The 21,461-nt window shown below is 42.0% G+C and overlaps 3 protein-coding genes across 8 annotated transcripts; 1 reads left to right on the forward strand and 2 right to left on the reverse strand.

The window, feature by feature from the left end:
• Positions 1–9: 9 nt before the first annotated feature.
• sept10 (septin 10) lies at positions 10–7,462 on the reverse strand. 6 transcript variants are annotated; one of them, XM_042081070.1, is made up of 10 exons: positions 7,309–7,462; positions 6,241–6,355; positions 5,610–5,805; positions 5,146–5,332; positions 3,763–3,924; positions 3,422–3,518; positions 2,924–3,092; positions 2,473–2,605; positions 1,662–1,846; positions 10–1,353 (listed from the first exon to the last, which is right to left on the reverse strand). In XM_042081070.1, exons 1-10 carry the CDS (start codon positions 7,336–7,338, stop codon positions 1,338–1,340), a joined length of 1,290 nt encoding a protein of 429 aa, XP_041937004.1. In that variant the 5' UTR covers positions 7,339–7,462; the 3' UTR covers positions 10–1,337. The 6 variants fall into 6 exon arrangements, with proteins under 6 accessions (XP_041937004.1, XP_041937003.1, XP_041937005.1 ...); XM_042081069.1 differs by having other exon boundaries at positions 6,241–6,358; XM_042081071.1 differs by having other exon boundaries at positions 1,642–1,846; positions 6,241–6,358.
• Positions 7,463–7,884: 422 nt separating this feature from the next.
• On the forward strand, positions 7,885–12,299 carry LOC121698835 (ankyrin repeat domain-containing protein SOWAHC-like). The gene has a single exon (XM_042081273.1). The coding sequence runs from the start codon at positions 8,088–8,090 to the stop codon at positions 9,951–9,953; it is 1,866 nt and encodes a 621-aa protein (XP_041937207.1). The 5' UTR covers positions 7,885–8,087; the 3' UTR covers positions 9,954–12,299.
• A 5,376-nt stretch (positions 12,300–17,675) lies between these two features.
• On the reverse strand, positions 17,676–18,905 carry LOC121699037 (gamma-crystallin 1-like). The gene is made up of 4 exons (XM_042081635.1): positions 18,891–18,905; positions 18,522–18,660; positions 18,182–18,186; positions 17,676–17,975 (listed from the first exon to the last, which is right to left on the reverse strand). The coding sequence occupies exons 1-4, from the start codon at positions 18,903–18,905 to the stop codon at positions 17,676–17,678; spliced, it is 459 nt and encodes a 152-aa protein (XP_041937569.1).
• Positions 18,906–21,461: the final 2,556 nt, after the last annotated feature.

The following is a 21,461-nucleotide window of genomic DNA, read 5'->3' on the forward strand; positions in this document are numbered from 1 at the left end:
AATACCACATTAATATAAAGTTTTATTTTGGCTTTTGTGTTCGTAAACCCCATGTAAACAGTTAAGATAAATATAAATGCAAAAAGTACATACTAGAAATGCTAGAAAAAAATGCTTCATGTGGTTACAAACTGTAAAAAGTGAATTCAGGCATCATGTGAACATTTCAGTGAAGATAATTATACTACACCGGTAATCCGACTAGAGGATCGTTATCACTAACATCCACTACAAAAAGGCAACACGTATTCTCAAGTGAGCTATTCTTCTTGTCAAGTGTCAGCAGCCATACCATGTGTAACACTCAAGCATTTTTCAAAAGGCACTCACATATTAGTAACAGTACCTGGCATACAACATTTTACATTATTTGTGGTTTCATTAATATATATTTACGAATTTATTTATTGCATAGTGCTAGTAAATACAAATAAAAATAGTCTTCGCCTCTCTCTCGGGGGAGATGGGGCAATCTGAACCATACAGAGATAGTCTGACTTCAGGGTTTCCTTCCAATTCAGTGCTTATAATGTCAACCACATGTATCAAAACATAGTGGTCAGTCGCCACTGGTATAAATGTTATGAAAAATGTAGAAATATTATGAATGGTGGCTTATAAGCTTTTCGCTGGGCCTGTAGCCACACTAACCTTGAATGACTGAGATTGCCAAACCTGCTCCCCCTTCCCAAGTAATGCTGGTGTAATGAAAACCACTGATATGCAATAAAGACACAAAGTCCTCCTACACTGTGATTCAGAACAAAGTATACAAACACAGAACCACACCTTAATATATATATATAAAAATAATACATGCAATAAGTGTTTCAAATGACAAATGTAACAACAATAGATATAATGTCGTAGGGAACTTGGGGGGGATAGTCATTATTGACGCGTACACTGGGAGGGAACCCATCCAGCCTTGCTGAACAACAGTATTGGTAGAAAACGAAAAGTCTTAATACAGGATATCAAACTCCAGCCAGATACTGACTGGAGAGTTTTTGGCACCTCAAACACAGGGTCATTTTCGCACTTACGATGCTCTTAAAAATGACCCAAAAGTAAGAGCGATTAGAGTTCAAAGGTAACTTGGCCTCTTTTAGCTCCGCATCGGTCTTGGCAGTGTAGAAAGGGACTCATGCACTCTGTGCTTACTGACGTGTAGTGTAAACTAACTCAGTCCAGCTGGTGATGGACATATATACATATCATAAACAGACACTGTGCAAAGAAAGACAATGAAAGAAGGGTCAGAAATGAGGGGCTGTTATTACTGGTCTTCACTGTGAAGATGATAGTGGTGCAGCAAGTGATTCTTCCAGCATTGTTCACATGAATCCAGAGCTGTGAAGAGGCAAAAAAAACACGTTATTAATATTCAAGAGTAACTGTTATTGTCTTAAGTACATTGTGATACTGCAAGCGATATTGCGATTTTTAAATCTAATTTTAGGAAAACGGTCATAGTATAAAGACCACCATTAGTATTTATTTTATTTAGAACGACCACTATAGTGGTTGTGAGATTAAACAGTATAAAATGAAAGACTTTTCTACCACTAATCTGTGCCTGTAAATTTCATTTAAAAGTGATACTTTAATGCATTGCTGCTGGGTAATCATATACTTTACCCAGGTGAAGAGGTGCTTACTTCTTGCGGTCCTTGTCCTTCTTGGCGTTGGTGTTGGTGTTGAAGGACTGACCCTGCAGGAGCTCGGCGGCGGCCTTCTTCTTGTTGAAGGTGTTGATCTCGTCTTCCAGGGTCCTCCGCTTGTCGTCCAGCTTGCTCTTCTCGTCTTGGTGGAGACGCTTCAGCTGCTCAAACTTGCCCTGAAGCTGCAGATGAAGACAATAAAAAAGGATGCTTAGACAAAATCCCCCTACTTGGTGGCCATCTTGGTAATGCACTTATGGGCCGTTATTTCGGGGAGAATGGGGAGGTGTATGTAAGAATGCCCACACATCAGGCGAATCTGTGTTTAAATCTGAATTGAACGATATACATATCTCCCCCAAATCGCTCTAAAGAATAAAAATAAGGTTGGTTACTCTCCCCCAAATCGCTAAAGGATAAAAATGCAGTTGGTTATTTACATTACAGGAAGGGGCGGGATATATGTAGACTGCCATATTGGCATTATGAACTTACCCCATACATCTCTATGGAGGATTCTTTGAGTACTGTCTCCTCATTAGAAAGTCTCTGGTTTAGACCCTCACACTTTATCAAGTACTTTTGAACTGAGCTCCAAGCATAGTTTGCAATTGGATACTCTGAGGCTCTATGTTCTCACAAAGTAAGAGGGACTTTATTACCCTAGAGTCTTATTCATGTTGAATTCAAACTACATTGGCATTAAAAATTAATTTGTTGATATTGTTGAGTTCTCGAAAATGCATGCATACTGGAGAGTGTAATTGTGTGTGTGTGTGTGTGTGTGTTTCATTTCCAGGCCCCTTACATCTCTCTCGGCCTCCTTGAGCTCCATCTCCTTCTCCTTCACTCGCTGGACGAACATCTGCCTCATCTCCTCCTCCCGCCGCTGAAGCTCCCCAAGGAACTCCTGCCGCTTGGCCTCATATGTCTCCTGCAGGCTGGACACACACACACACACACACACACAAACTTGGTCAACTACATTTGCACATAGGTTACTCCAATCATTACCTCTGCCAAGGAGGGATATGTTTTTACCCCTGTCTGTTTGTTGGCAGACTTTTGGGACACTTAAATGCTTAGGCTTTCACTTTCTATAACTCTTAGCCGACATGAATGTGACGCACTCAAGACGCTTTCACAGATCTCTGCCGACGCCACCGTGTCGATTTTGATTCAGGACTACTTTTGTTGCCGCCACTTGGGTGTTACTCCCCTAACCATTACCTGACGGGCGTTGCTCTCTAGGTACGTACCTGACGGGCTTGCTCTCTGGGTTGGTGTCCTTGAAGCCCATTTCCTCCAGCTTGCAGCGGCGGTAGAGCTCATAGTGGCGCGTGTGTGTCTGCTCCCGCAGGTCCTCCATGTTCACACAGATCAGCATCTCCCGCAGCTTCACAAAGTCACAGTGGTTCTCGTTCTCCACTGAGGAACCACAACAACAGCAACACAGATCATTACAAATAATGTGTAAAACAATGAAACATTTTATGTTTTCTACATCAACTTTTATGTATTTGCCCCTTGTAAAAGGAAGTTAAAAGTCAGTTTGAATGCTAAACAAATTCTACTCATATATTGAAGATATAACGTTTGGAAATTATAATTTAAACCAACCATTACAACTGGCATATTAGTCATTAGCCATAGGCCTATTCATCAACTTTCTATTAGACAATCAAGACCGGTTCAGTACATATAAAAGCTATGACCTGGTAGGGGCTTTCCTAAGCCCAGTGTTATGTGAAGCATACCTTGCACCACTCCCCATGGGTATTGCCTTGCCTTCACCATCTTATTGCCGATCTTAACTTCCTCTGTGCTTCCCACCACAGCAAATGGAAGGTGGCCCTGGTAACAGAGACATGCAGTGGTCGAATATACTACTTTATGATGTTGCATAAACATAGACTATGGCCTTCATCAGGGCCAGACAGAGAGAGAGTTACGATCTCCTTGCAAAATCTTTCTCAACTCAATACTTCATAATGTCTTTAAAACATCTTAGTTGCTCTCATGTCTACAACAGAGGCATCTGCGGAGAGGGAGAATGAGAAGCATTGGCTGGGTAAATAAACATGAGCTTGGCTCTCACGTTCATGGCTGTGTTGATCTTGGACACGGTCTCGTCGTCGACGGGGAACTGGTAAATCTGGACCCCATTACTGACGAGCTCGCTCATGATCTTGATTTTGAACTTGTGCAGTTCGCTCTTGGAGATGGTGTCTGCTTTGGCGATGACAGGAATGATGTTCACCTGAACAGACCAGCAATCATCATCAGAAAGGATTAAGTTATTCATAACAATGAGCAAGATTGAGACCCAAGGAAACAAATATTAATGGCATATGTCAAAGATGAATGCACTTTAAACAGAACCTTCAACAGATCATACATTTCAAAGTGCAATGTGAACACAGGGCCAAACTGGGTCTGGGACCATATCATAGCATCAGCAACAGATCATTAAAAATTGTCATAAAAAAAACTGCCATGACAAACAGCTTTGAACTTTTTTACCCTCTTCTATCATTGTATGCATGTCTGGGTCCAACCCTTTTCTGAAACAAGTTTCAGTAACTACCCATTGTGAAACATGAACTAAGGCTTCTGGAAGCAGTCACACCCCAGCCTAGCCCATGGTTACCCTTGCACTGAGTCAAGCCACCGCTATTTTAAGGCTTGTCCTCTCCTGTCACGCCAAGATCTCCCAGAGCAGGAAACTCCCACTTAACCATCGTATGAAACCAACACAGGCTTTCAGAAGGCCTCAGAACTCTCTGGAAACTGCCATTTCACATGATATTTGAACAATATAAACAAACAAAAAGGTCCTTGGGGGAAGAAAGCGGAGAGGCAGGAAGATTACAAGGCTTACATGATTTATGTAGATCAAAGAGTGGCATACTCAACCACAAAAGCACACTAACCAAGTCAACTAAGTCAAATGTAGGGTTAAAAAACTGCTTGCATTTGTTGTGTAGGTAAAACTGACAAAAACAAAAAAAGATGTAGTGGACAAAATATATTTATCTATCCTTAAAACAGTGAATCATGAAGGTCTTGTCACCCAAACGCTGAGGCACTATGCAATTTGGCCCCACTGCAGAGCTTGGTTACTACAAAGCAATAAATAAGGCCTTGACAAGTATTTTCATATACTTTGTGGAATGTGCTAAATGCTCTTCCCGTTTATGACAATAAATACTCTTAAACCATTTTTCCATTACTTCCTGACTTCTAACCTAACCAAACCTCCATGGCTACATTTCTGCATAATCATAATCGAGCAGCTGTAATCTACGGCATGTGATAGAAGTTGACATGTGCAACGCCTTTTAGATATATTGTCAACAATGCTGAATTCATGCAAGCAATCATAGGCTATGTGATATTAAGTAGCCAAATGTGAGTGCAACGTGCGTGCGAACATCACACACACACACACACACACACACATCAGGGTGTGCAAGCGGACCTTGCTGTCGAGTTTCTTCATGGTGACGAGGTCAAGGGACTTGAGCGAATGGCCAGACGGGGCGATGAAGTAGAGGCAGGCGTGGATGCGTGAGTCGTGGTAGTTATGCAGCGAGCGCTTGATCTTCAGCTCCTCCTGCAAGTACGACTCAAACTGGGTGTCGATATAGTCCACCACATGCTGATAACTACAAGACAAGGACAGCAGAACGTCAATCAATACACAGTGATAACAGCTCTGCATAGACAGATGGGAAAACCCAAAAAATATATTCCGTTTGTAGGACCAGGTGTTGCAATCTCTGAAGTTTCAGCACTACGATTAGTGTAGATGTTCTAGGGGTAGACCAGTAGCTGTAACCAGTACAGCACTTCAGTTGACAAAACACTCTCATAATAAATCAGCCCTGATAATAAATCAAACCTTTCTAAAGGTGTAGATATAAAGTAACTGTATCTTCTTACCTTTCCTGCTTGTTCATCTGGTCTCCAAAGCCCACCGTGTTTACGATGGTGAGCTTTAACCGCACATTGCTCTCCTGCAGGTCGTAGGTCTGGGCCCGCAACTTGACTTTGGGCTCAAAGTGAGATGACTCAAAGTTCTCAAAGTTTGTGTTGAACAGCGTGTCCATCAGGGTGGACTTCCCGATACCAGTTTCACCTGAGTATGACAACACACATGGGTGGTTGGTTACTGGCTTACTTCACACAATTTCAGAGACTGCTCAGAGAATTTCATAGCAGAACTGACAACCTCGTTGTCAAATGAACTGCAGTATGATACAGCAAAACAAAAATCAATGCTATGTTTTGCATTCAAACCCTAAAACTTTCAATTAATCGATTGCTATAGACCCTTTCAACAAGGTAAACAAAAACCATGCTTGAACATTCTATTTGGTTCCCAATCTACTTCCTCTGCATTAAGATAACATATGGAATGTTAAAACGGAAGCCTTGTGGGGCTAACTATGATGCTGATAATGGAACTCTCTTGAAAGGGATTGGTGGTAGGTGCAAGGACACACATCTCAACAAACAACTAATACGCCCACAGACCACAATGCATGAGAACCCATATGACCATTTCACTTACCAATACAGAGGATATTGAAGCAGAACCCCTGATTGGTGGACTTGTTGACGAGTTGATCGGGTAGGCTATCAAAGCCAACATGTCCTGACAAGGACAGGGGTCTAGCATTCTTGTCCTGCTGAGGATGAACAGGAGAGATGTTCACAAGCCACCAACACACAAAAACAAGCAAACTATCAAGACCAAGACCATGGAGTCTGCAACCCTCCCTCTGAGTGATGCTTTTCAAAAAAATGAATGGATGTTCCTACTGCAGTCAGTACTCTCAGATGTTTACCTCCGCTAGTACATATTTATAATCTTAAAATTAGACTATTTCCACTAACGCAAACGACAAGGCCCTAGCCTTGAAATACCTCGGGACATTCTACCCAAATTGGTACGGCCTGGGCCGTTCTTGGAAGAGTTGAACGCTGATTTCTGCGCATCCCTACTAGTAAAGGTGGTCTATTGCATTACATGTCATGCAAACTATTCATGTAACGTTGATTGATAAAACGTAACAATAGGGATTCTAGGAAAACCACGCCCAACGCAAGTTGAATGAAAGGTCTTCGGGTCCAAGTGGACTTATGGCTGGGATGTACACAATCACTCAACATTTGGTGTAGGTTATGGGCTAGCTTGTTCAGACCCGTTCACAGAAATGCTTAAGGGACACTGATTTCCTGGCAACCTATGGTTGTCCAGTTTCATATATAACTATATATATATAATATTTGTGATGATGCCCTGGAATAATTAAGATTTAGTATTAAACATTCTAGAGCTATATCAACTGAAATCTACCTAACGTTAACGAAGATCCTCAATATGATGGCTATATAAGTTGCTTACTTGTTTAATCACACCAGTTAAACTAACGTGACACGTAGCCTACAAGGCGCAATTGATACAACTTTGCCACATAGCTATAAAGTTGGTAGTTAGCTAGCCAGTTAGCACAGTAGGCTATGATTTGTATAAGGCCCAAGCCGCCCTAGTTAGCAAGTTTGCTTGCTAGCTGACTCTCGGTGTTACGTTGAATTTTTTTTTTTTTTTAAATTGAATGAAAACCTGTAGACGTACCCCTTGTCGTGCAACGTCGGATGAAGACATGCTACGTGTGTTTATTTCCTTACAATCAAGAAAAGTCCTGAAACAAATAACCGAAATCCAAACAAACGAGATAGATAGCGAAAGAAAGTTTGGACAATTTTCCTTTCAACCACGAATGGAATGCAGTGCTATTTCATGTTGAGATGATTCACTAGGTGATTTGATGGCACACTTATGGTAAATTATCTTATATTTCGAATGTAACGTGACCACGCAAGTTTATGAAAATATGGAACACTTCAATAATACATATTTACTTAAGTGTGATATGAATGATACCTTTCACGGTCATGAAGGTATTCCATAAAATAAACGATTCACCTAGTTCATTTTAATGGTATGAACCAACTCTGGGGTTGTTCCGGAAGTGTATATAGCGTTCATTTGTGAAACTGACGCCATTTTGGTTCAACCGAAGAACTGTTTCCCCATGGTTTTTTACAATGGTTTGATCCAAAATGGCAAACCTCAGGTCTCAGTTGCATCGATTGATGGCTTATAGCAAGGTGGTTGCTAGGGGGCGTGGATTGTTATTTATTAGTAACCCACGAGCTTGCGAGCTGCTGTCAGATTTTGCCAAGCTCTTACCTGGGTGATTAGGGGGACCTCGCCTGATGCCATGTCCTAGTTGTTGTAGTGCGCAGGCTGCCACCCAAATTTAGGATATTTTACAACATTTTTAGAGGCAATGACCAGACCTCTCATACGTTTTTCAGGATTAACAGTAGCTTATTATCTACACAACCCCAATGGCGACCGATTGCACGCAAGAAACGGTGTTAAGGTTCCTAATGGAGAGAGGAGGTACAGTGAAGAACCTGGAACTGATTGATCATTTCAAAGCTGTTTTAACGTCAGATCCAAATAACAAAGATATGATGAAGGATGCTTTTAAAATGCACGTGGACAATGTAGCATTTGTGAAGCTCGAGAATGGGACTAAATATGTGTGTTTGAAAAAGAAATACAGGGGTTCTAGACAGGATAAAAACACCCTGTGTGGAGACAATGGCAATGAGAGGAGCGAACAGACAATTAACGGTGAAAATGATGCTCTCACCAAAAAAATAATCGTTGGCAGCTCTCTCCACAACATACCTCAGATAAACCTCAGCGACTGCAATAAGGCATCAGAGCGCTCTTTGGAATCTGCGGGAAACGATGATGCAAAACAAGAAATACCACCTGGCTCAGGTTACAGAAGTGACAACAGCAGGGAAGTGGAACGGCCACGAGACAGCTCTTCTGGCGGAGTGCATGCATCTTCGGCAGCCTTGCTAGTTCCCGAATCTAACAATCTTCCGAAAATGGGGAATACGAGCAGCTGTACGCCTATGAAAAATATGGACGAGCCGTCCGATGAAAGACAGCACTCGAGCGACCAGAGCATACCAAAGATCGCCGTGATTGAGGCGTCTCCCCTGCCCGCCGCTTCCGATGGGACCATGTTCAGCCTTCCACAACCTGTGTGTTTGCCACAGCACGATCAGACTTTGTCCGAAGTCGATGCGTTTGATGAGCATAACTCAAAAAAGTATTCTGAGGCGGTGCCCCAGAACGGACAGGGGCCAGAGAAATCATACGAGGACAGTATAAAAGGTGTCGTGAGGAGGAGAAAATCTGGAGGGTCCCAGCGCAGTGTGGGGTCCAACATATCGGAAGGAAGCGACGAGGGGCATTTTGACACAACAAGCATGTCCGGGAGTGACACCAACACCCCGCGAGGCAGCCGTAAAAATTTTATTGAGTTGATGATGAACAGCTCTCCACAGGTACGACGCAGCATGGTGCTTAGAAACTCGGTTTATCTCTCCACAAGGCACAAGGATTCAAGGAGCGATAGCGAGACGGGTTCTATGGTGTCCTCGATCACAGATGACGAGAACACCCCGGTCTCCTTGGACCCTATGGAACATGAGTGGATGATGTGTGCGTCTGACGGGGAGTGGGAGAGCCTGCACCGGCTTCTTGCCTGCGAGCCAACCCTAATCTCGAAGAAGGACTTTGTCACGGGATTCACCTGCCTCCACTGGGCAGCTAAGCTTGGCAAGCAGGAGCTTTTGGCCCTGCTGGTGAACTATGCCAAGCAGCATGCGGTGCCTATTAACGTAAATGTCCGGTCAAGTGCTGGCTACACTCCCCTGCACTTGGCAGCTATGCACAATCACGTCGATGTGGTGAAGCTACTTGTAGGGGCTTACGATGCAGATGTGGAAGCCCGAGACTACAGTGGGAAAAAAGCTTGTCAGTACCTTCCCAAAAGCGTGGCTCGGGAAATATGTGAGATTACAGGGGGGCATGGGGAGTCAGACACAGAGAACAATGACTATGGTGAGGGCACTCGATGGAGGCTGTCAAAGGTCCTCCAGTCTAACCTGAGGCCCCTGAAGTTACTTAACCACAGTGAGGAGGATGTCCACGACGGTGCCAGCTCTGCCAGGGCAAAGCCTTTGCGCAGGAAGTCCTCGCTGAGCAAGATGAAACCCAAGATGAACAAGATCCGCTTCAGGACACAGATAGTTCACAGCACCTCGTTCAGTGACAGGCAGCTGAGCGAGGTGGCTCACCATAAAAGTCCACCTCGGACCAGGCCCATGTCAAGCCTGTTTGGGTGAGCCGATAACAGATCAAAACCAGCCTATTTACATTCTCTCACATTCTCACTGTGGGTTGAGAATGTAGTATATGTAACAAATCTGCTTCTTAACTGTGTCCTTTTTTCATCATTGCTTTAGGCTACTTGAAATGTACTTTAACTTTCAACAAAGGTCTAACAGTAAAGCCCTCTAAGCCTATGAAAGGCTGTAGTTGTATGAGAGTAGCCTACAGGGAATTAATTTCTACTTGGAGTAACCTTAATATCTGGAACCTTTCAGAATAGTGGTGCAACATTTTTTGCAAATTTGAAATCTCTTTGGCAGGGACCATTCCCTGGTCGGTGAGCTTATAACCAAAGCTTACATGTAAAGGGCCCCATTGGACCTGCTAAGTAGCCTGGATCACTGACAAAGGATTTCAGTGTCACACGGTCACATGTTGTGTTAAATCACGCTGTATTTTGTAACAAGGTCTTAATCTAAACTAAAGCCCTGGTGGACTGCAGGCCTCCTACTGAACGTTACCACTGCAGGCCACAGCATGTCAGACAGGATGAAGCTGAGTGTAATAAGACTAGGTTACTCTACTGATAAGAGACTGAATTACTTCCAAACAACTGCACAAGACATGTGCAAATAGAGAGGTGTGTGGATTGAAAGACACTATGAATTACTATGCTTGATAAGAAGAATGATGTAGAGATTTTGGCAGCTTTAACATTGCTAAAAGGTGTTATATGACATTTGATTTGATGTTGAAATTCAACACATCAGAACACTACCAATATCTCATATTCCGATCAGTATCCAGTATGTGGGCACAATGAGAGAACAATCTGATAGCTTTGCTTGCTTTACTATGCCTGTATATTTAAAACCAGCACTTAAAGTATCTGCCTACGCTGGGTATTAATCTCACTGGGCACTTTTCTGCTCAAGGGCTGCATTTCTCAGTTCTCAGTCCTGATCGGGTAGCTGTAGGCTGTTTTGCAAGACTTCTCTTTCATTATTACACGTGTTCCGTGACAAGTTCATGGCATTTCTGATGTTGTTGCCCCAGCAAGTTTGCTCACCTCACTCTCTGTCGGGTATGTCACCGGCAAGCCAAAGCTTGCTGATGGTGAGGGATGGGAAATGGAAGGAAACCTCTGCAGAATCATATGGGGTTGAACTGAGCGCACTATCCTAGCACCATCAGATGGCTGTGCTGTGTTTGTCTCATGGAGGTCCCTATAGACCCCCCGCTCACTGCCCCATAGTGCACTGTGCAGCCATGCAGTCAACAACACCCCCACCCCATCCCAGCCCCAGACCTAGAAACGCCATGTTAGCAGTTCTCTCATTAAAAATGCTGCCTGCATTGTCAAGCTTTCAGTAATTGAGGGGTAGGGGTGACGGGGGGAGGGGAGGGTGTGGGGAGTGGTTGTCTGGCACAGAATTCTGAATGTCAGTTCTTAAAGGCATAGTCCATGATATTTGGTGTTTTGTACTTAGATGTTAGTCGTAATGTTATTTATTATATCGTCATCACATGGAATTACAAATTGTTTATTGTGGCGTGCTTTCCACTGATTTGTTTACTTTTTGTTACTGTTTGCCGCAAGATCTGTACTAGGGGATTTGTCAAAACACAGGAAGAATGTTTTCTCCCCATTTAATATTACGCTGCACACCCAAGGACAAACTACACTAAATGGAGGGGGATTAAAAAATATATTTTTTGAAATCAGTTTTATAACATGTCAATTAAGGTAATTATTTATAGTTTTATTTATGTGACCTGTTATATCAAAAACACTGCCCGTGCAAACTGGACACAACAATCACTTTTGGAATTTTAATTGATTTGTTTCTTTTAACAGCACAGTTGATTTGCTCTCATTCCTGCATTTTTATTGTGTTCTTTTACTCATTTCCTGCATATTGTTTAGAGTATTAATATATTCAATGTCCATAAATATTGGTGCAAATGTTTATTGTTATTTTTTTTTATATTTCTACACAAGATGTGTTATAACACTCACACTGTAATATATAAGTTGTTACATATTATGTGAAATAGTTCACATAGCTTCTTTGATGAGGGCTGGTACCTAGAATGCCAAATGATAATCTATCTCAGGATTTTTTTTTCTTATCAGATTGTCTTGGGTTTACATGTAAACATTTTGATATGCCACTAGCAGACATCTCAAAGTAGTCTTCTTTTGAGAAGCTCTCCTGAGAACAAGCCTAGCTGGAACAACTGGAAGATTTTTTTTAAACGTAGGCCTAATTCTGCTGTCATCTGTACGGTTGAACAGAATAACACCATGATAACATTTGAAGAGTGAATCTTGAAATAAAGTTTTATTAGGAAAAAAACAAGTGGTTTTGTGATATTTATAGCACACAATTTCCTGTCATAACCCTCACTATATAAAAAAAAAAGAACCTGACTCATTCTTGCCATGGACTGCATGTCACTGAAGCCTGTGTCTATGCCTACATCTTGGTTGATGCAAGGGCAAGGTCTGGGAAAAAGTGATTACAGCCTAGTCTCACTCCCGTCCATTTCCCAGTTCAGGCTTCCCTAACCAATCCATCTTCATTTGTGCAGCGTGGGTTGACACACAGAACGCCTGTCCCAGAGCAAATGAGCTAAACGGGAGGGAGTAGACTAGAACTGCAGACAGACGGTCACTACAGAGATTCAGACTTACCATGAAATCATGGCGTAGTTGCAGCGGAAGGGCAGATTTTGGTATATTTCTCTCATTCTGTTTTCACTCTGAATTTGTTCATGACTGATAGAATAGCCTGCACACATGTGAATAAGACATGAAAAATACACATAATTATGGGGATTTTGCATATCTTGATGAATGAATGTTTTAAAGGGGAAAAAAAATGGGCTTAAAATTAGAAATTGATATGACAAAACAGTTGAGGATGAGCACAACCTTCTGCAGGTGACACATGGTGTAGTGGTACGTAGTCATGATGACACATGATACAGAGATATCACACAGTTTCCATGATTATTTATACCCACTGAGTTGTATCCACCACAGTGTCAAATTCCCTTGCAGTCCTAGTAACACTATGATGTTGTGAAGTGACTGTGAAGGAAAAGTGCCTTTGGAAAACTTCATACGAGTCACAGGAAACCTCAACTTCTCCCAGCGTGTGAAGTCAGGGTATGCCATAGTTCAGGGGTTTGATTGCGACCCAGTGACCACTTTCCTGAATTTCAAAGTAACCTGAGGACCCCTGTTGAATGAAAAATCATTGTAATTACCACACTTTAATTTAATTGATTTGTTTATAGCATGGTCAGGAACCACTGGCAAGGCTTTCACTGACCACCAGTGGGTCAAGGATCCCTGCCACAGTCAAAGTCAGACAGGCACTCTGGTCAGGGAGAATAGGCCCATTCAAGGTTATCAACTTCACCTTTTTATTATGTGGAACATTCGTGTTAAATTGTTCAAATTCCAAATCTGAAAGCTGTTCAGTTTTAAGCAATCAGTGAATGGCTGCATGGCATTCTTGACTGAATGACTGCTGACCTATTGACTGAAAGACTTCCTCAACGGCGTAAGCAGGTTACCACAGCCACAATATGTTCTCATTAAGGCATAGAGTACTCCATGTTTAGGGCTTGTTTTAAAGCAATTCCTACAAATCTTATGTTAATGTTGATATTGTTGAGGGAGGTGCAGTATCTGCATAAAGAACAGAGCAGTGGACAGAGCACATGCTTTGTAAACTGTATATTTATATATAAAAATATTTTTCCAGATGTGTCAAACCTTTTTAAATTCTATATCTTTCAAGGTGTTTGTGTAAGGTCATCATAATGACGTGAGGTTGTTGTGTGTAAAGGCAAAGGTAAACATACTGTAGATAATCTGGATAGTCCTTTTCTCTTAATTGTCCATCTGTCTGACAGTATGGTTGGCATCTTAACATGCCTAGGAATCACTGCCAACGTATGTGATTGTCATCTGTCACTTCAGGCCTAATCCCTGTTGGTCAGAGCTATCTTCTCCTGTTCCTGCATGCTGCATAATCTGAAGTAAAGAGGGGAGACGGGATTGGATGTTTGTACAATTTTTTTAAGGTTTTTTAATGGGCTACTCCAGTTCAGTTAGATTGCACTCATTGTTTAAGAAAGAAATAGACGAGTATTCTAATCTAAAGTCTGAAGTTGCAGTAGCAAGCCATAAACACTTTTGTTTTGGATTTGAGAGAGACAAAAAAAAAAACAGATATGTCAGAGATGAGAGATGGAGCTCAGATCCTAACCAGGATTACAAGGACAAATAATACCACACAATACTGTATATGTGTTTCGAAATTAACATGTAGCAACAAGATAGATCAAGTCTTTCCTCATAGGTAGCTTGAAGGAATGAACTAACTCTTGCAAAAATAAAGCGGTAGTCATCCAAATAAGAAAGGTAGTTTACTTTGCAGTACACCTCATGATTTGTCACCTAGAACAAGGGGGGAAAGGCTAAATATTATTAAGTGGAAGAAAGGAAAATATAAATGATTACACACTCTGAAAACAAATGTGTTGAAAATAGCACAACTTGTTTTTAACACATCTAATGTCCAGATAGGGACAACGTGTGTTGTTTCTAACACATTGCTTTTGTTATATTGTGTACACTCTTGCAAATGTGTTGAAAATAACACAACTTGTGTTATTTTTTCACACACCTCTATGTCCAGATAGGGACAACACAGTTTGTTTGTTGTGTTGTGTTGTTTCTAACACATTTGTTTTAAGAGTGCCACATTTTGGGTTCAATTAGACACATTCATCATCTTTGCTTTCAAAGGTCTGTTCAGTTAAAAAGCCCTTTTCCATTTTTGTGTATAACTTGTCTGAACCAGTCCAACATTAGAATGACCAAAAACCATATCAGAATGTCAAGCAGCTCAGTGGATCAGTCTGATTGACCTGGCTTAAGAATTGAGAGACTACAGACACACATTCTTCACCTTTAGAAAGCCTCCATGAACCCCTCTGAACTGGACCTCCTCTGATGAAACCATGAGGAAAAACAAACAAAAACACCCCTGAACAAATAAATATGGATAATGAAATGCTGAGAGTGAAAGTGAAAGGTTAAAATGGGAGAGAAAGCAAAGGACAGAAATGAGGACATTAAAGATTGAAATAAAAGAGAAAGTAAAAGAGTAAACTAAAAAAAGAAAGTTAAGCACAGGTGGAGGGAAAGTGAAAGAGCTGATGCATGATGCTTTGTTTTTGTCCATGGAATGATGTTGTTACACAAATTATGTTTTTAGGACAAACTCACTTTCCACTAGATGGGGCCATATACCTATTTTATTTTATCAGGGATTTGATACATTACAGTAACAGTATTCTGTTTGCATTTTTGGTATATAATCTAGATTTTACATCATCTAAACAAGGTAGGTATAAGCACCGATAATCAAGTATTTCTTTCTCTATTAGGAAACAGTATTTTAATCAGACATCAGAATTACTTCACTATCATCTATCCATAGAAGATCATTATTGTGCACTGAATCACTAGCGCCATCTAGTGTTTATGATATTCAACTTCTGACAATAAATATACAATAATAATTCATGTTAGTAATCAATCAATCAATTTATTGTTTATAGTGCAGTATCACCATCACATAGTCTACACTTTACAAATAAAGTGGTTCAAGTCCATATAAATACCTCTGTGTATGTGTGTGTGTGTGTGTGTGTGTGTGTGTTTGCCACTATTGTATTGTGTTTCTGCAAGATTATCACAGCACAGCACTGTAGTGCAGTTGCAAGCACAACCTTAACCCTGTAGTGTACTGTGTCTGCAGACATTATTTATTATGATGATGCTTGTGTCTTTTTAGAGATTGAATCTAAGCATTTGGTTAAAACAAGAATAATATTGTCCTTGCATTGTGATATATCATGATTCATCAGTGTACACTAAAGTTGGACTTGGACTTGTGCCCTCAAACCTATATTCCCCAGGCATTACTACTACAACTACTAGTACTATTATTATTATTATTATTATTATTATTAGCCTAGTAGTAGCAGTAGTAGTAGTAGTAGCAGTAGTAGTCGTAGTAGTAGTAGTAGTAGCAGTAGTAGTAGTAGTAGTAGTAGTAGCAGTAGTAGTCGTAGTAGTAGTAGTAGTAGCAGTAGTAGTAGTAGTAGTAGTAGTAGTAGTAGCAGTAGTAGTAGTAGTAGCAGTAGCAGTAGTAGCAGTAGTAGTAGTAGTAGCAGTAGTAGTAGTAGTAGTAGCAGTAGCAGTAGTAGTAGTAGTAGTAGTAGTAGGGGGAGAAGAAGAAGAAGGAGTAGTATACACGGGTTTCCCGTTTACCAACAAAACTAGATGCGCGCGCAGCCGTGGGGCAGAAGACGCTTAGTGGCTGTCCACAACGTTATAAACTTAACCTAAATAGTCGGCTACTGTAAGCTACAATCGGATTTTTTGTATACCCCTGTTGTCTCAATGATAATGACATCTCATTTCAGACTATATTTCAAAGTTTGCCGTTCATTTTTATTATTAATATAACATCGTATTTTGTCATTTTTGGCAAAGACATGCATTCCGTTAGGGATATTGAACATATTTAACATTCTCTAACCATCGTGATTTCGAATTGGTGCAGTTTTCAGCACAAAAACTCATTTTATTCTTTTGTTCTATGCTGTTCTATGGTGCTTTCTGCCTCTTGGTTGCGCACGCATGTTTTCGTGACGTTGCATAGAAATCCAACAATAGCATCTTTTGCATCAGTTATATTTCTATATATTTTATATAACTATATTATATGGCTCTCCATACTGTGGAGTGTGGGTCTGCGCAGGCTTGGCCAGGCCAGGGCTGTGCCAGCAGAGTGGTGCGAGGAGGGTGTGGGGGTGGGGGGGGGGGTGGAATGGACTGGGCGAATCCTGCGCGGGTCATTGTTGTGTGTGGCCGGGCGTCCCAAAAGCACAGTGTTATTTCAGCGATCTCTGGCACTGGTTGCCACCTCAGCGCTATGCCCCGGTGGCATGCCGGAGACCCTTGTTGGCAAATCCCCCTGAATCATCAGCGCACTGTAAAGCCCCCTTTCTGTGTGGGGTTTAGCGGTGCCCATTGACACGCACCTGCCCCGGGTGCCCCCTTTCCAGCCCGAAATAACCTGATGGGCCACAGTGGGCCATGCTCCCACTGTCTGGAATTATCGGGGAGCTTCTGGTGGGGGGGGGGGGGGGTTCGGGGTGGGGGTGAGTGTGGAGTGGTGGGGGCATCAAAGGCCTTATCAACAACATCAAGCTGCTGGAATATTACGGTATTACAGCTGCCACATGAACTTTGCACGAGAGAGAGAGAAAGAGAGAGAGGGAGGGAGGGAGGGAGAAAGAAAGAGAAGAGACAGAGTGAGTGGTAGAAAATGAGGGTGAGAGAAAGAAAGAAAAAGAGAATGAGTGCTAGAGAGAGAGAGAGAGAGCTCTCTTCTGCAGAGTTGGGTGAACAAATCAGTGATCAACTACTGAATTTACAATAAATGTGTCTAATTGAATGTGTGTGTGTGTGTGTCTGTATGTGTGTGTGTGTGTGTGTGTGTGTGTGTGTGTGTGTGTGTGTGTGTGTGGCAAATGTACAGATCTTGCATGTGTGAGTAAATGATGACACTCATCCTGTTAGGTGAATATAAAACCTTCCATCATGCTATTTTTTATTATTGTCATTGCATAATTATTGATTATTGATTAGGACAGACACAGGTAGGTAACATCTCAAAAGTGCGGTGTAGAGAGCCAACACTGGGGTGCATGGCGCCCCACTCGGTGAAGCGGCGGTACTCTCCACGTTCCATCAGCCACTGGTGTCCGTGGTAGTTGGGCTGCTCGTAGAAGACCCAGACGCCATCGTACACCTTGCAGGAGTGCACCTCGAGGTGCTGGAAGCGGTCAACCAGTGAGGGGCAGTCTTCGTTGAACTCTATCATCTGGCCCTGGAAGTTGGGGCGCTCGTAGACGCGGATGTGGTAGGTGCCGTAGTTCTGGAGCGGGAGAGAAGAGAGGGAGCAGGAGAAGGAGGAGGATGAAAGAGAAGGAGGAGGATGAGAGAGAAGAAGGCTTTGAGTGAGGACTAGTTGTGTTAAGGGCTTCGAACCACAAATCACCTCTTATACAATTCCATATCTCTCTGTCCATTCCAAAAAAGAGACTTGTTAACAGGCAATGGAGACTCCTGTTGAGTTTTTGCCTGAACTATGCCAACAAGTCAATGTCAAATAGACTGATGAAGCACAGCCTTCATCTTTACCCTGCTGGAACTCATTTATGAGATCTCCCAGGTGAATTTCAAACAAGGTGGGAGTAACAGTCTAACTAGAGGCCTTTACACCCTTTAGATCCAGTGGTCATTAGTAATAATATGACATGAGTTGGCACAATTTACCTGAATTGAATCGGACTTTAGGGGCATCTGCCAACTGCTGTGACTGACCCATGAGTCAGGCAACTGACACCTGGAGGCTGGCACCCAAGACCCAGACCCAAACCCAGACCCTGGTACTGCACAGCTCACCCACCCCGAAGCCTACTTTCGTGACGGATCATGCGGCAGGAGCGGATGGTGTCGTTGAAGCCATTCCAGCGCTGGTACTCGGGGTACTCGCCGTGGGTCAGCACGTACTGGGAGCCCTGGTAGTTGGGTCGCTCATACACCACCCAGGCCCCGCTCTCCACCCGGATGGAGTTTCAGCGGCTGAAGTGTGAGTTGAGCTCTGGGCAGTCGCTGCTGCACTCATAGCTGTGGCCCTGGAAGTTCCTGTCCTCGTAGAAGATGATCTACAGAGACAGAGAGAGAGAGAGAGAGAGAGAGAGAGAGAGAGAAAGAGGATCACGGTGTTAGACACAAGGCCTTAGAGAACAAACTCAAAGTATCACCCAGGTCAAAGTGGCCAACCTACCCTCCCACGCTCCATGTTTGTTGGTTGACTTTGATGATCTCGATTTTAATTTGCACAAAATAAAAAATGTTGGCTCACATACACAATAATGCTACAAGTAACTGTCAGATTTATATGTAGGACATTAAAATGCATTGCCAGTAGAATCATTGTCATTTAAATGAAGTCCCCATTAACATCCACACAATAGCTGGAGCGGCGCTTGTTTCAGCCTTATGTGGAAGTTAATGGCCATTATATAGAGGCTGACCTGATCTCACCAAGCTCGATTCCAGAAAATATTTATTAAGTCATATTAAACGCATTTCCAGCTTGTGGTTAGCAGAAGAACAGGTGCCCACTCTTTACAAACTCCTGGATGAGAGCCCAACAAATAAATATCAAACAACTGCTCATGGTAGAATTGAAGCGATCAGACATATCATGCACAAATATGAACTGATGCACTCATAGGCTGCAGAATTTATTACTGCTCTCTCTGCCTAGCTCTTGCAGAGACTGTTGCAATGTCTTGCAAAAGTACATTCGATATTCCATTACAATTGGTTATCCAGTACATTCGGTTCTCCATGCAAGAGGAACCAGAATTTGCGTATACATGCAATTAGCAAATGCAACATGATGAAACATATAATATATTGATTTGATATGGTGTATGCACTGCTACCCATATATGCACTTTCTTCTACTTCTTAGGGGCAGCCGTGGCCTACTGGTTAGCGCTTCGGACTTCTAACTGGATGGTTGCCGGTTCGAACCCCAACCAGTAGGCACGGCTGAAGTGCCCTTGAGCAAGGCACCTAACCCCTCACTGCTCCCCGAGCGACACTGTTGTTGCAGGCAGCTCACTGTGCAGGGATTAGTGTGTGTGCTGAGTGTGTTTCGCTAATTCATGAATTGGGATAAATGCAGAGACCAAATTTTCCTCACGGGATCAAAAGAGTATATATACTTATACTTCTGGTTTATGTCAACAAGCAAGTAAGTACATTCGAGAAACACACACACACACACACACAGAGTCTGACTCAGGAATAGACATTGGCCAGGGCAAAATTCAGTCCAGAAATATAACCATCTTTATAGTAGCATCTTTTGATATCTGCCAGCGTCATGATGGATGCTCTTAGCCTTAGCCAGTCCGAATTTCATCCCTTCATCCTTAGGTAGGGAACTTCAGTCTGGACTTGTTCCATTGAGAATCAACTATGTCTGAACCAGAGCGTTTCGAACTGACTGCACCAATCAAATTGTTTGGACGGGCTTTGTACAATGATAGACAGATGAAAAATGGTGTCTCGTCTATCATGTCACCTGAGCACGCTTTAGTTGATTTTGTTTGCAACAAAAAGCCTGTCGCAAAGCTCTTATAGTCTGTCTGCCTCTTTACCCCCTACATGTTTGGTACTGTCTGTCCACTAGCCACTTGTACCACTGTCTTTATGCCTCACTGTTTGCGTGCTATATTAACACATTAGCACATATGCATAACCCCCCCCCTCCATGCCACAGCCGAACTGTGGCCACACTTATACATTTTCTTAAATAGTTAAATATATAGATATATAGACTTTACTTTACTTTATCTCTGCATTGTTGCACTGTTGACTTATTCATTTGCACTATCACCATGACCACTATCACCATTGCACTACCACCATGACACTCATTCACACAGAGCACCTTAGAGCACCTTACCATACCTTACTATGCACAGAGAATCACAGGTTCAGTCCCTGCCTCATCATTGCAAGCGCCTCTGATTTATTAATCACCACTATGTGGATACTGTTTTTAGAATTGATTTAGATTAAGTGTTAGTTAGTATAATTTGTATTTTTGTAATTTGTATTTTAGTATATTTAGCATATTCTTTATCTTCTACTGTCCTTACTGCTTAGTTGTGTTTTTATATTATATACTTTAATTACTCTTTCTGCTGTTAAAGAATGTGTTTGTGTTGTATGTATGCTGCTGAGACCTTGAATTTCCCCTGGGGATCAATAAAGTATCTATCTATCTATCTATCTATCTATCTAAGCTAGACATTAGATTTTCGCTATCGCGTCTGTTGACAGCGCAATATTTAAAAAACAACCAGAAAACATTGTTAAGCTTGCTAATTTGTGCAGAAGAAGGATAGTTTGGGTGTTCTTCCTACAGGATACATGGTAGGCTATGTCGTTGCTCTGATTAGGTCTATCCAATTGAGTGCAGAGGCGTTTTCCTCCCTACAGTATATCGGTTGAAACATGCCCCATAATGAAGTCCCAATGGAGCAGTATCCGACTAGAATTCTGTGATTGAGTCACAGAATGCATGCACAAATGTTGAGTATTGCTAATCATTTGATGTGAGTGTGATCCGTCTGTGAAGACGAAAACAAGGTATGGGGAATTGTAATAAAACATATAAAAAAGCACAGTTTTGATAAGTGCTACAGTCAGCTTTATCATTGTACCTTTTCATGTACCACTGTGACTATACTAAGTGTAGGGCAGCACACTTATTACAACCACTGTGTAACAGGAAGTTGATAGTTTGCACACACATAAACATCTTGAATGCTTT

The sequence above is a fragment of the Alosa sapidissima genome, chromosome 23 (assembly GCF_018492685.1).
Source record: "Alosa sapidissima isolate fAloSap1 chromosome 23, fAloSap1.pri, whole genome shotgun sequence".
Taxonomy (NCBI): Eukaryota; Metazoa; Chordata; class Actinopteri; order Clupeiformes; family Clupeidae; genus Alosa; species Alosa sapidissima.

Bases quoted from the DNA above. Each gene is read 5' to 3' on its own strand.
- sept10 (XM_042081066.1), bottom strand. From the start codon at position 6,668: ATGCGCAGAAATCAGCGTTCAACTCTTCCAAGAACGGCCCAGGCCGTA. The intron at 3,925-5,145 runs GTCCGCTTGCAC...TGGTCTGTTCAG, and splicing joins TGAAGAAACTCGACAGCAAG to GTGAACATCATTCCTGTCAT. The intron at 3,519-3,762 runs GTGAGAGCCAAG...CTCTGTTACCAG, and splicing joins AGATCAACACAGCCATGAAC to GGCCACCTTCCATTTGCTGT.
- LOC121698835 (XM_042081273.1), top strand. From the start codon at position 8,088: ATGGCGACCGATTGCACGCAAGAAACGGTGTTAAGGTTCCTAATGGAG.